The sequence below is a fragment of the Alosa sapidissima genome, chromosome 18 (genome assembly GCF_018492685.1).
Source record: "Alosa sapidissima isolate fAloSap1 chromosome 18, fAloSap1.pri, whole genome shotgun sequence".
Classification (NCBI taxonomy): Eukaryota; Metazoa; Chordata; class Actinopteri; order Clupeiformes; family Clupeidae; genus Alosa; species Alosa sapidissima.
The window spans coordinates 15,197,711-15,213,152 of NC_055974.1; the positions used below are offsets into that span (position 1 = coordinate 15,197,711).

General features: G+C 39.2%; 1 protein-coding gene across 2 annotated transcripts in view; it reads right to left on the reverse strand.

The window, feature by feature from the left end:
- Positions 1–815: 815 nt before the first annotated feature.
- LOC121690122 (fibronectin-like) overlaps positions 816–15,442 on the reverse strand; it is a 60,619-nt gene continuing 45,992 nt past the window's right edge. For both annotated transcript variants that reach the window (XM_042070503.1, XM_042070504.1), the window contains exons 9-16: positions 13,154–13,426; positions 12,758–12,952; positions 11,563–11,774; positions 10,969–11,410; positions 10,699–10,892; positions 2,790–2,823; positions 2,320–2,365; positions 816–1,365 (exon numbers count right to left, since the gene is read on the reverse strand). In XM_042070503.1, the coding sequence (XP_041926437.1) occupies positions 1,359–1,365; positions 2,320–2,365; positions 2,790–2,823; positions 10,699–10,892; positions 10,969–11,410; positions 11,563–11,774; positions 12,758–12,952; positions 13,154–13,426 (1,403 nt within the window). In that variant the 3' untranslated portion in view covers positions 816–1,358. The remainder of the gene's footprint in view (positions 1,366–2,319; positions 2,366–2,789; positions 2,824–10,698; positions 10,893–10,968; positions 11,411–11,562; positions 11,775–12,757; positions 12,953–13,153; positions 13,427–15,442) is intronic.

Consider the following 15,442-nt stretch of genomic DNA (forward strand, 5'->3'; position numbering starts at 1 on the left):
TTTATGAAATAAATTAAAATCTTAATAAATCCAGGCTGAGTTTGCCACGTTTAGCCTAAATAATCAGACAGATTGCAGACAAGCAGTCCGTTATCACATAGCTTAGACTAGGCCTACTATTTTTTTGGTAGGCATTAGGCAAACTAAGCTACATGTCTGCTGAAGTTAGTTTCTCACATTTCGTTTTAGCAAGAAGAATGAATGATGGAAGCAATGCATCACATTAATTATTTTATTCAAAATGGTTAATGCCTACTATCACGGGGTCGTTCGGGTGCCCTTTTTTTCAGGTCAGAGCAACTGCCCCTCAAAATCCCTGTGCACGTCCCTGGTAAAACATATTGTGACAAACTGCAAGGTTGTTTCAGAATGTTTTTTATTGGTTATGCACCAAAACACACGAACACACAATTCCAGCACTAAACATCTATCTTAGGCTGTATCTAAAACACACACCAATCAACCCTAGTTATGAACAATGTAACCAGCTGCAAACATAAACACAACAGACAGGACATACAACGTGGTCAACCCACCTGGTTTAGAACATGAACATTACACACATACACACACTGCACAGCATCATGGGAGCACAGTCATGAGCAGCTAGGCTCAGATCATTACAATATATAATCAACATATTGGAAGCTCTGTACTTTACTATACTACACACTATGCTAATGTTAATATAACAGTCAAACTGATTTAACCAAGAAGTATTACTGCATCATTTCAAGCTGCTGCAGTAATAAAAAGAGAAACAGAAAACAAATTTTATTCCATGTTTTTCTTTATTCTACATATTCCTGTGAACACCACATCCAAAAAAAAACACATTTAAAAGTAGCATTTACCACTTTTAGATTAACATTCATGTCGAAATAATATGTACTAGGCTATATTATATCTTTGCTTATTAAATAATGGATTAACATAATATATAAACTTGGCAGGCAACCCTTGCAGTCTTTTCATTATTGGCACAACTGATGAAGGTACCCATTAAATGCTAAGGGGGAAAAACAAGGGCAACTACCACTTATCTTTTCAACAGGTTATGTAGATACAGTACACATAGTCAGAATTGGCAAGTGGAATACAATAGTTCAGCAGTGCACATTTACCAAATACAAATTATTCACTGTAGATGCAATTTCACATGCATTGCTAAGCCTTTTAACATGTGGCTAGGCTACACTGTATATTATTATTATTACATTTATGACAAACTATTCTGCTTTGATTAGAACTATAATCACAACCGATCAACTCATCAGGGTTCTCCTGGGTACAGATTAAGCTTCTTAAAATCAGGCACATCAGGCATCAATTAATTCACTGTGAGTCCTGCAGGCATTTCATTTCCTTCAAAATTGGGAGGAAACAATAGTAGTTTAGTACTGAATATTACCACAGCTGCATCTGAACAAATATGTTGACCTTTTCCAACAGTAATGAAAAGTGTGACAGGATTTATACTGATAATAGTTACATATGAGTTCAGAATCACTTAGTAAAGGCCAATTCATAGTCGGGCGATAAGGGCCACTCGACAAAATATTACGTTACATTTCCCACAGGAAACAGTCAACCTGAATGCAACAGTTTTGAACAAATGTACGCAGCTTGCTAATAATTCTAACTGGATTTAATAGATATTTAGCCAGTTGTCTTCTATGTGTCACCAACAACACATACAAATTCAGGAATGTTTGGATTTATCAGCATGCAGAGAAGGAGCAGGTTCATGGAGAGAAAGAGACAGAGAGAGCAGGGCAAGAAAGCTGTGTAAAGTGCAAAGCTATGAAAGCTGTGAAATTTTGTTTTTGGACAACATAGGCGGGAGGCATGTGTTGCTTAGGCGACTGCCTAAGCTGTAAATCGCTGCAGGAAACACTGTGTCTGCTGTTGTGTACATCAAACAAATTGAAACAACAGTGGGCCCTAATCTGTATGACATGACAACATGCCATTCAGTTCCTAGTACCTAAAATTTACACCATTTCAACTTCCAAAAACAATAGACAACAAAATCTCATTTAGGTTAACCTGTCATATTCCTCTTACCGGTAATAATAACAAATGCTACAAATGAATCAGTTGTGAGCTCATTAACACTCAATTAGTAATTTCTCTAGAAAAAAGAGTAGGCCTACTGTAAGAGAATTTAGGGAACACAACCACAGATCGCTGTGACACTTAACCATGCATCTCAATGTGATTCCAACAACTGGATACACTACCTGAGTTATGTCTCAGTGTATTGTTTACTAATCTTAGTGGCACATCCCCATCTTTCATGCCCCAAACAATTCTTACCTGAAGTAGGACATAACATTTCTGATTGATGCACCAGGCATGGAATCTGTGGGTAGGGAAAAACATGCTGAAACTAAACATAAACATAGCCCTGATTTAAGGTTCCCTTAAAACTAAAGAGTACATCTGGAAACAACCATAAGGATATGGTATAAATACAGTGGGAAAAGATGAGTTTGAGATTAGTTTAAAATGTAAAACAAAATTGATCTTGGGTAGGTGTAGATTAAAATAGGCCTCTAGGTTCTTACAGAAACACCAAAGGTGAGTAGAATTTTTGTCAAATTATGTACAAGACAGAGTTAGCATTTTACCACATAATTGGTTAAATAACCATGGTCCAAATAATTAAATAGAGGTAATACAGAGAATGGTCAGTCACAAACTCAAACCGAAGCTGTATTTCCTCAATAGTCAAATAATAAAACATAAACAACATTTTTACAACTTCACATCTAGAGGTTACTTACAGTTTTGTTCATTTTGTGCTGCCATTTGTGGGAACTACAGGGAAATATAAATTAAGATATATCAAACAGAAAGGTTTTGTTTTGTTAAGCACTTATTCATACCAACCTAAGCTCTGAAATCCACTTAGTCAGACAGCCCAAGCTCCCTGTTAGTCCACAGTTCAGGTTTTAAAAGGTAAAGCAAAGTCTCAACAACTAAACAAAACAAGGTTTATACAATCCTGTCTGCCTGCCAATCCATAGGCCTCACTGCACACCTCAGTAAGAAAAGGGAAACCAGTGCCCCCAATTGTATGGAGTGTGATTGTGTAAGTGCGGTGTCTGAACTCCTGAACCTCATTTAAAACAAAGAAAACAGACTGGAGCACACAGATTAATAAAACTGGTAGTCTTTACTTAGTGCAAACCAAACAGACTAACGTTTTGACACCACAATGTTGTTAGAGTAGTAGTTGACAAAGAAAAGAGCCACACTATTTATATAACTTTTGAAAGATTTGACGTCATCATTAGGGAATTAACTTGTTATTTTACCAAGATCTCAACACAATAATAGACGAGTGCAAATGCGTGAAGGCTATGCTAGGTTTTAGTAAAGCATGGTTTAGTGGAATGACTATTTCATACGGTCTCGCAAGCAGCCTCCTTCAAATGCGCCGTTGACTGTCAAAATACTGATGCATTCTTTCTCTCAATTAGTTCATCCATTAATACCAGAACAAGTAGCTGCAAGAGTATAGTTATTATAGAAAAACTAATTATACATTATAGTTCTTCAGAACTTTCGCATGGTTCTGGTCTACAATTAAATATTAAAAACTTCACAATGGAGCATGTGTCTACTGTAGAGCGTAATCTGCAGGTGACTTGTTGGCTATTTTTAGAAGGTGCGCTGCGGGCGCCTCATAGGAGACCCCTGTTTTAGACTGAAACTCACCTCGCTTAATACATTTTCACTAGAAGTATGTACTGTAATTCTATAAGCTTTGCTTTTATTGGGCCCCATCATGACAGTCTAAAGCGCATTGTCACTCGTCAAAAGCTTATTCAAATTTAGTAGGATGTCCAGTCCACATTGGGAGTGTTTTCATTATTAAACGTCGAGCGCATTGCGCAACAAGGTGTTCCTAGGTTTCTTAATCAGTCATGGGTGTGTTTGGGGCGTAACATAATTTAAACCAATGAGAATGACATCTGTCATTCGATGTCAGCGCGTCTTTGACATCTGTCAGCGCGATGTCAAAGAATGCATCGGTATTTTGACAGTCAATGGCGCATTTGAAGGAGGCTATTTGCGAGACCGTATGGAATAGTCATTCCACTAAACCATGCTTTACTAAAACCTAGCATAGCCTTCACGCATTTGCACTCGTCTATTATTTGAACTCATTGGCAAAGTGAAACTAACTTCACCATGGTGTGTCAGTCAACGACAAGACAGTTCGAAAACATAGACTGGAAAAAGCAACACTTACCCTAATATTGCTCAAACATTTATCCTGCAGAGGAGTTGCTTATATCTCGTGACAGTGCGTCTTCAGCTGTGCTCCATACGTGTCTCTCACCTCTACCCTAATCACTTTTAACCGTCATTACTAATTTGCAAATGATGGTGAATAACTACTCATCATGAGATGTACAGTATTTCGTAATATCTTTATTCTAATTATGTTTCCCATTGTAATCGTGCAATTTGTAATGTTTTGCATGGACATGCGCTGGTGTGCATTCATGGATGATAGAAGGTTGGTGCGTGCACCCGCCAATATGACTGTTGACAATGCGCTCTTAGGGCCCTATCTTGCACCCTGGCGCATGTCGTAAAACTCGCTTTCCACCCGGCGCAAAGTTTATTTTCTTATTTTGCATGTTTATTTTTTAAACAATGCGCCCAGGGATGTGGCAATTAACAACCTATGGAGTGGCCTGGCGCATTGTCTAAAAATCACTATTGTACACCACCTAAAACGCATTACGCCACTGACCAAAAGAAATCTGGTCAGAAGTCTATGGTGAGTTGTTTATGTTATTTTAAGAGCGCATTGTCAACAGTCATATTGGCGGGTGCACAACGCACCATCCTTCTATCCTCCATGAACGCGCACCAGCGCACATCCATCCAAACATTACAAATGACACTATTAGGCTACAATAGGAAACATAATTAGAATAAAGATATTACGAAATAAATCTCACAATGCATTTGCAAATTGGTAATGACGGTTAAAAGTGATTAGGCGAGAGCACAGCTGAAGACACACAAGATATCACAAGATATAAGCAACTCCTCTGCAGGATAAACGTTGTTTTAAACGTTGTTTTATTCAGTCATTCGAAAAAAATATTAGGGTAAGGGACTGTTCGTTATTTATAAAAGGGGCCACCGGAGGGATTTTGAGTGCTTCAATCAAAAGTTGCATGACCCTCCCCTACCTACTAGAAATTTTTCAACGGCCCTCCAGCAGAATTTTCAAAAAAAGACATGACCCTCCCCGGCCAATTGTCGACGTCTTACGCCCATGCTCTTATGTGCTATGAAAACACACTGACTAGGCTACCGTTCTAACATCAACCTCTGCTTTCTGATCTTACACATCACACTTCACCAAGATGGTGGCCATTTCAGTAGATTTACTCACTAACATTGATGTGGAAACACAATAAGCATGGAAACTAAATGCACACTTCCTGCAACTGCATTAGCCTACTTGAAATAAGTTACTCCTCTAGTAAGTATTCACATGAAATAAAACAATGAAACATTGAGACCATTCAACAAAGCACACCGGGTAATAACAAATTCAACACATGAACTGGTTGCTATGGACTCGTCTCTAGGCTTCCTCAGTCATTGTAAAGCTGCCGAAGCTGAACATTACCCCAATCTCCATTTCTTAGATGAGTGTCAATTTGGGAGCTTGCATGCTACCACTCCTTCCTTCTGTTTGCACAATTTCACAAATAATCACAGGGACCGAAACATACCTAACATGCCAACTTTTTCCGGGTTTATCACATATTTTAACTCCCCCCCCCCCCCCCCCGCTGTCTAGGGGTGGGCAATATATATCGTCTGCGATAATATCGTGATTGTTGTTTTAACCACGCGCAAATTTACATTATTGAGTATTTAAATTTACTTATGGGGAAAAACGCTCAAAATCACGCATTGAAGACTCATACATTCCCAGGAGCTGTATGCAGGAAAAGCCTATGGGAAAAGACCCTAGCTGCAAAGAACTATTCTCATGTAACTCTTTTGTAAATGGACTGAAGTTCGCTCTAAATATCTACGGTTACCAATTATGCTAACCGTTAGCATCTCTATGGGATTTCTCATATACATTAGCCATAAGCTAACGCATTTGTTTCTATTCTGTAACTTGAAATGCTAGCCTATGATTGCTCTTAAACTAAACATCGAAGGAAATAACTGAGATGTACTCTGTTGGTCTGCTAAGTTTTACAGTGAATCCTATGCAAAGGTTGGAAAGGAACTTCAGCTTCAGATTTTCTCTTGGGAAACTGTTAGGCCTATTCATCTTCTCTAATGTAGTTGGCTAGACCATGTCATTGCCACACACACAAGTGGGGGCAGAATTGGAAATGTGTCATAGAGTGACAATGCATTGGTTGATTTGGTTAAAAAGTCACAGGTTAGGGTATTGGTTATTATTGTAATGATGCTATTCATAAAGAATGAGCTATAAAGTAACTCAGACTAACGAAAACAATTCTTTAAAGGATATCGACTAATTATCGTTATCGTCAAAATCACAAAAAAATGTGCCGTTGACTGTCAAAATACTGATGCATTCTTTGACATCACACATTGTGCCGTTAAAGGGACACATTGTGCCGTTAAATGACAGATGTCATTCTCATTGGTTTAAATTATGTTACGCCCCAAACACACCCATGACTGATTAAGAAACCTAGGAACACCTTGTTGCGCCATGCGTTCGACGTTTGATAACGAAAACACCTGCAGGTGTACGTCCGTACGCACTGTGCGTACCATCAGGATACTCAACAACAAGAGAAAATTTCCCGTATGTGTGTGTTTTCACACCAAATTGGCCCACCATACCTTCCCAACTATGGACAGTATCCCATTACCTGCATGCCATCAGGCTACAATTTACAATTTTCTATTGAAGTTAGTGAACACGTTATCAAAATTAACGCGCACACATTTTGTTTGAGCAGGAGAGAGAGAATACGCACGCAGGCACGCAACTAGGCTACTTGTTGTTTTCAATATATGGTTATCAGCACACAATGTTGAGCTAATTCACTAACTCAATAATCATCATGGATATCACAAGTTTAAACAACGAAAACAGAAAGGATGGATGCAGCAAAGCTAGAGGAGTTATTCCAGATGGGCAAGAACAAGGTAGGCAATTGCAATATTTTAAATAAAGACTTTTTTTTTTGCGGAGGGAGGGGGGGGGGGGGTAGTAATGGGTGTGCGTACCATAGCATTAATTCCTGCAGGCGCCCCTGGGAATGGACATCTTACTAAATTTGACTTTTGACTAGTGACAATGCGCTTTAGATTGTCATGATAGGGCCCTTAAAATAACATATTACTCACCATGTAATATGTAATAAAATCGCAAAATGATGTGAATAACCCAACTTCTGTACTTAACTAAATTTTATGTTGTTTGAATCAATAGTAAGTCCACATCCTCTAAGATATCAATTTCTTACTCGAGTTACAAGATTTAATGCAAATAAGCTCTCAGACTTTCCAGGGGTGACAAAATCAGAAAGGACTAAAACTAATTAAAGGAAAATTCTGGTTTTTACCACTCGGTGAGTTGCACAGTTTTGAAAACGAACGTTAAGGGTTGTTTTAGGACATGTTTGAGTGGCCTACTAAAGTATGCCTGTTGGCAGCCACCCTGAGCAGTTGAAGGCGATTCAAAAAGAGTCAGAAAAGTCGAGACAGGACCAATCGTCAATATTTCGGTGTCCACCACTCTAGTTCATCCAAAACAAACCAGAAAAGGACCTTAAAGAGCTAAAAACCGGAATTTTCCTTTAATTATTTAAATACTGTCTTTAGTGGCAGGCTAGCACATACCGTTGACTTGCGCTAGCCTAGCACCGGCGAACTCTGCAATTAGAAGGACTGGATGAAACGTGCTGAAAACGGTCTCCACTGATAAATATCACACTTGCTTACTTGGAAATAAGGTCTTATGTCCAAAATCCTGAACCACCCCTTTAACTCACCGTAGCATGGTTTGTTTATTAGCCTGGTTAGCGTTGTCACTTTATTTTACTGTCTATGCACTTAACACTACCAGCTCCTCATGTGAGAAGTTACAAGTTACCCCAACATAAAGGTAATTACCACGCGATTTACATAGCTTTCTGTCATTACGAAATCATTTCATTTAAGCCATAGGTTTTGGCCCTATTTGTATGTGTATCCAAAGGCTGCTGAAGCGCAGGGGAAGTTTTTTTCCCCCTCGTTTCAGTGATTGGTAGCCTACATCATCTGGGTGATGGCTTCGAATATGTGTAGCATTTTTTCCACTCACATACCCAACAACTGCTGAACAACGCCGACACAGTTTCATCTTATCCACCACTCTTTCGCCTGTACTAACGTTACTGTAACTGAAGTTCTCAAACTTGCGATCTTAAAGAGACCAGCGGATCCTCTAACTCTTGTGGGTCTAACCTTAGTGCTGCTAATGACTGAAGGACTCGACCGACGACCTGACAAAAAAAAAAACATAGGCGCCAATCAGAGCTTCAGAGCTAAGGCGAGGCTACAGATTAGCGTTAGGTGTCGCTAAAGAACTCCCGTAACTCTCGCTACTTAACAGTAATTGTGCATGACATTAATTAATCCGCACACGAGTTTTATGTATTTTTATACCGTGTATTCTCCGTGTAAATTCATGCACCAAACCGTGACGCGCGTACCGTTTCGGTTCAATACGAATACATGAACCGTTACACCCCTAGTGTTCAATATGTTCAGAAAGCACTTATAGGCCTACACAAGCTGAAATAGTTGCAAAAAGTGTCCCGTTCACTTTTTCATGTTTAATTGCCTATGTGCTTATAGCTTAACTTACCCTACTATGACTTGGAGGTTGCTATTACTGTTATTTGGATCCAATGAGTGAGCAGGCTTGGAATTTCACCATTCTGGGGGCAAGGCCACTTGGCCTTCAGTTGGGCATATTTGGTGGGGGGCACAAAGGCCACATGTCAGGGCACCAAGGCCAAAGTTAACTATACAGTAGTAGGCTATAAAAATGATCAAAGTTGTATTTAGCCTATTCACTGCAGTAGACCTGCATCACTGTATGAAACATTACAAAAACATGAAACATGACATATTACATAGAACTGTAAATCATCTGATCATCTAATATTTACAGATATCTAGGCTATATTTAACATTTATTTTATATTTGGCCTGTTATGAAATCATGTATTTAACAATTTAAGCACAGCTCAGCTTTAAGAAACTAAAACTAGATGCATGCTTAGCATTTTGTGATCATTAAGGCTACTTTCACAAACTCTTAGTCAGCTGTCCTCTGATTTACCGATATCTAGACGATATTTGTAACATTTATTTTGTATTTGGCCCGTTATGAAATCATGTGGAACAATTTAAACACATTGTTAAACTTAAAGCCCAAATTTGGAGACATCCATGCATGTCGAAATTTACTGCAAATTCAAAACTGGATTACTCTGGAACGGCTAACTGCACAGGGGACTGCTTTACAAATGTTGTATTCGGTAAGGTCTGCTGTTTATTCTGATATATGATTTGTCATGTTTTAAACAAAGGGTTCGTGAAGTATTCCACCGAGATGAATGGGTAGGGAGATGGACGCAAAACCTTGAGTAGAATTTATGATTACGGTAAATTGAATTATATTATTTACTTTTCTCGCGAACTGTTCACCAGAGCAATTAGCGGCTAACATAGTTTAAAAGCTGAGAAAAAGCTGTTTCATGTGATACTTGTGATGTCTGTGTGATGAGTAGGCTACTTCGCGAGTAGTTCAACTGAGAAGAATGGGTGAATTTGGACGCACTTTCTTTCTTGCGCTGTCACTTTCTCCACTGCGTAAAAGACTAAATTTATTTGCGCTGTGATTATTTTGAGAGGCCATAGGCTAAATAAAAATCGCTATTAGTAGGACACAAAGCAGAATATTGAAAGAAGCGGGCACCAAGGCCACCGTGGCCTGTAAAGCTCTGATTTTCAAAGGGGCATCACGGCCAACGCAAGGGGCAAAGACGGCCATGGCCGTCATGGCCGCTGTGAAATTTCTACCCGGAGTGAGACCAAAGTAAGTGTTCGAAATAAAACTTTAGGCTACTGTGTTCTGATAGCGTGAGTGGAATGGATTTAATGTGGATGCGAAAATAAAAAGATGCAGAGTGGCTAAATTATACAATGCACGTTTTGCGGTGAAAATGTTCCGCCTTTTAAAATCAGGTGTAGCCTAATCCGAATCGCAGTTAAAACTATCAATTAGACAACAGAATCAGTAGGGTACCAGTTTTGCTTCATTGTACCAGGCCTACTGTATGTCAAAAGCAGGCTCGGATGAAGCTGGGAAGGATTAAACACACGGTTTCAACACCGCGGTAATCAACTGTGATAATTATGATATTTCAAAAGAAAATGGTAATTGTTATAGTCAACATTTTTATCACGGTTTATCATTATACCGGTAATCGTTACATCCCTAGTGCTGACCAATACAGACAGATGGTGTGAGGATGTGATATAAGACAGGCAATGCAGTTATCTACATTCACTCTGAAAATGGTTAATAATAATCAAATGTCTCCCATACACTATTATACACATTTATTTTTTTCATTCACTCATTTGTATTTATTTACTTACCCTTTCACACAGCCACTTAGTGACACGGCTGATTGAATCATCATTTTTTGAGGACTTCAGTAACCCTATGTCCTCGAAGAATAAGCAATGCACAACAAGTATATCCTTCCTCTTGTTAGGAGCGTTGTTGCATGGTGGCAAGAAATCTGTGTCAAATGTGTGGTGCATCACCACTACAACAGCAGGCTTTCCATCTGAAAGTGTTTACACAAAAATCTTAATATGCATGGCTTGCATCAAAAAACATTTTCTTGAGTAAATGTCACTCACCTGGAATGGAACGGAAAGCTTTTTCAATGTCAGAGCCAAACGAGGAAACAACTGGGCAGAACACCAGGAGAACATCACATTGTTTCACTGAAAAGACTTCAGCTTGCAAAACTCCTTTATCTGTAAGACGTTTTTGAACCTCTGCATGAGATTTCAGTGTGTTTCCACTCAAAATAGTAAAGTATTTTATATTTTTAGATGAACGTGATGTAGCAGTCTTGCTACACATTGTTGTTTTTTCTGTCAAACAGGGTTTGGAAACTATTTGAAATCCATCTGCAGCTGTGGAGCTGCTGTCATCTGGTGGTGGTATTTTGTTATTATTTTGTTTTTGCTGTTGCTGTTCAGTGGGTGGCGGGCGGTCATCATTGAGAGACGATGAATGGCCTATTGATTTCAACAGAATTATCCCCTTGTTCCTCCACCCTGAGGAGGCCAAGACCTGAAAAATGTGTTCAAAGATACTGGATGTTTCAGGGGTTTATTGTGAAGATTGTGATGACAACGAATGCAATTAAATATTACAGTAATTATTATTATACACATGGAATTGCACACAGTCAAAAACTAAACGAGGGAATTACATGCACTCACTTTTGTATCCGATTCTGGGGAAACCTCAAACTCTATGAGTAGCTGTCTCTGTGCATCACTGTTCTTTTCACACTTCAGTATCCCTTGGTCCTCATGGAACAAAATGTCAATCACAGTCATCTTTTGCCCTCTTACAAATCTGCTGGTGTTTGGTGTCACGTGATTGGTATCAAAGGTGTGGTGCATGACCACTAGAATAGCAGGCTTAGAGTCTGTCAGAGGAGAAAAACAAAAAGTGACTTATTACTGGTTAATAGACATTCTGCAACATACAAAAACATTGTGGTGGATAGTACACAACTGCTTATTATTTTTCTTCAGACTGGTTTCAGTGATCACCATCCTGAATGAATGCCTTCTGCAGGTATGTAGTCTCCATACAGGAAGTTTGTATCTGTAAAGTGTTTTCCCTATTAAATGGCGTTTACAAACGGTGGGTAAACTATGAATTCTGTGATCACGGTAAGGTGGACTGTACCATGTGGTATCTGATTTTTTAAAAAGGCATTCAGAACACGTTTGATAATGGTGGAGGTTATTATATTGCGTTTACAAACAGAAGTTCGGGAGGAGCATGACTGAGTTTGCCACGCCTCCTTCAATCAGACAGGTTATTTATTTGCGGTCGGCCTCTATCAGCCGAAGTTGCAGCATCGGCATCACTCCGCGTGCAACCCACCACCTCCCCTTACGCCTCCCCCATAGTTCAAGGATAAGGGGTGTATTGCGGAATCCTGCACGACTCCTCCCTGCGCAGTTGACTCCTGCACGATCCCGCAAATCACTTCAGGACCCTGGCCAGGGACTTCGCCAAATATGCTTTTCTATTATGCTATTATCTGTTTGCAAATTACGGAATGTGAACTAGTGAAATGCTAATGTGTATGCAAGCTTTCAACAACACTTGCTCAGGGAGTCTAGAGAAAATATGGGCTATTTACAGCACATGAATTGCTATTGCTCACAACAACAAGCTAAAAAAAGATGTCTGATGTGACAGTGTATTGAAAGTTTATGCATTTCTGAATATTTTCATGCATACATATTTTCTGAATAATTTAATTGTTATGGTGGGAGCCACCAATTCAATCGGTGTGATTCCCAGAAAGGTGAAATAATGATACTGCATTTACCGGTGTTGCCAGGAGACAAATGTATAAAGGCTATGTGATAGGCCAACTATGTAGTTCAGTACCTGGTATTTCTTTAAGAGCTGCCACCATGTCTGTTCCAACACGGGAAACTATCACACAGAAAGCCAGGATGACATCACAATCATCCACACTTTCAACTTCTGCCAAACCTTTTTTCATCAACATTCTCTTCAAAGCATTGTGATGATTTTGAGTGTTCCCAATCACAATGGTGTAGAATTTTTTGGTTGGGACTTCTGCTTGACAAATAAATTAAAATTAGCAAATTAACAACTGGAGAGCTATGAAAATATCTTGAGATAAAGATTACCACCTGAATAATACAAGTTTGAAATATATATTAACACACATACAGTATATAACTGCTGACTCAAGCCACTGTTTTTTCACTCCCTGAACAGATTTACACTTATCTATTTCATCACAACAGCTCTCACTTGTACGGACTTCTTGTTTAACAGGAGCACTTATTTCCCCAATATTGAGCTTGGTGCAGACGCTGACATCATATTTGGTGTCTGGTTGCAGGCCTGTGATGTCAGCGCTGCATGAATCTGCAGAAATGGGTTCTGACTCAGTCCCTCCACTGTGGTAAGAGATCTGGAAGGAGTGTGGAGTCCGATCCATCCCATTTGGTTGGCTCCATGTGATATGTATAGATTCTGGAGTCACTGAAACTACTGTGAGCTTGCTTGGGGGTAATAGCACAGCTGTAAGAAAAAAAAATGCAACAGTAAAGACATTTGAAAGTGTTTTTGACATAAAATACAGAGGTGCACATCCCGAGTTCAGTTCAAGTTCTGCCAAATATTTGTTTCAACCATTTAGTAAATGAGTTTTCTTGTCGGCACTCCAATACGCTTGCACAGTTGGCACAGCTTAAATAAAAAAAAAAAATGTATGAAAAAATTATATATATATATATAAGTTGGAATAAACAATTAAGCCTACTTCTGGGGGGAACTAGCCTGGGAATACCCATACAAACTTCCAGCAAATTTGGGATTTGCTCTGCAGGTCCGTCTGGCCAAGAGGCCATTGGAGCCCATTTACAATGTACCTAAAACACGTGCACGCAAATACTAATACACCAATTCAGCATGGACGTGTATTTCTTTGGAACTGTCAGCAACATTGTGCGGACCCCCTGCAATCTCTGGCGACCCCTAGTTGGGTCCACTAACTGTATTTAAAACCTTTGTTTACGAGCTTGCTACATGCATTTCTGCGACGATTTGGTAAGAGTTTCATGCACAAATTTAAAGGTGCTCTAAGCCAGTGGTTCCCAACCTGGGGTCAGTGGACCCAACTAGGGGTCGCCAGAGATTGCAGGGGGTCCGCACAATGTTGCCTGAGCTGAAGTTGTAAGGGCTGTTGGAACAAATTTCTAAATTCAAATTTCAAATTTCTAATGTTACCAAAATTATATTTGTGTACATTAAATGTATAAAATCCCAATAACACACCCAATTGGCTAATCAAATATTCTGTATAATCCAAATTATACAACTATAGAGTCCCGAAGCCATGACGTAGCGCTGCCAAGGCAGCAATTTCACTGGATCTAAACAAATCAATCTACCATTAGAAATCACCATAGCGGTGGCTTTCTTAATCTATTTAAATAATTTTACAACGTTTCTAAGACGTTAGTATATTTTTTTTACACTGTAGGAATCACATACTACAACATATATTCATACCAACACGATCAAATTCGTGACTACAGAGTTTTATTTTAGCATGGGTTTCCTCCGTAAAAGACCTGCATGTAACTTCACAGCATGCGGTTAAAATCCTTAAATTCACGGACGTGTTTTGCCTTTATTTTTTTGGCAAAAAACGTCGCTCTTAACAGCCGCCAGTCTTTGAGAAGACGTGAAATATCCACTGGAATTTTCTTTCTATTACACCTGCCATGGAATCCGTGTTATGTGGCTAAGCTGCTGCCTAGCAGGTAAAACACAGCCAACTCAATGTAAGTAAGATAAACGAGGATGCTAATTGTTCTCAGCATTGCTGCTAACGTGCTAGCATCGTCACGTCAGGCTGTGCACAGTAGTGTAACATTTATTCACCATAAATTAATAAAGTTGAGTGGTTCTGCAATGTAGGCTATGTTTCCGTTTTTTGCAGTACCATGTCCCTTACATGATATGGCCCAGTGTCCTTGTAACATGCATGCAGCAAACCTAGATGTGAATGTGATTTCAGCCCGACTTGAAACATTTCTTTCAAGAAGACACTAAACCACAAAGACCCGTAACGAGGGATCTGGAATGTTGGTTACCTAGCAACCAAGACGCTGTCTAATGAAAAGGGAACTATTTTTTGATGCGTAAAAACGATGTCGAAATACACATTTTTAAACAATAATGGGGTGTTTTCAGATTATTTAGTTTGTGGTAGAATTGTTGTATAAAAGCAATATAGCACGAGTGAGAGTGGGATTGGTCATGGATATTCCCACGGGTGTTGTTCGGCCGTAGCCACGAGGCCGGAGGGAATATCCATTAAAACATATTTTTGTTCAACATTTAAATTCATGTAGCTATTTATTACCTCTGAACTTATAAGTTTGTAATTAATCACTTTATTCTTTTTGTGTGTGTATGAGGGTAGGAGTTCAGGTAGGGGGCCCTGGCTTGTCTTAGACACAGGCAAGGGGGCCTTCAAGGAAAAAAGGTTGGGGAACACTGCTCTAAGCGATGTTACTCGGTTTTTAA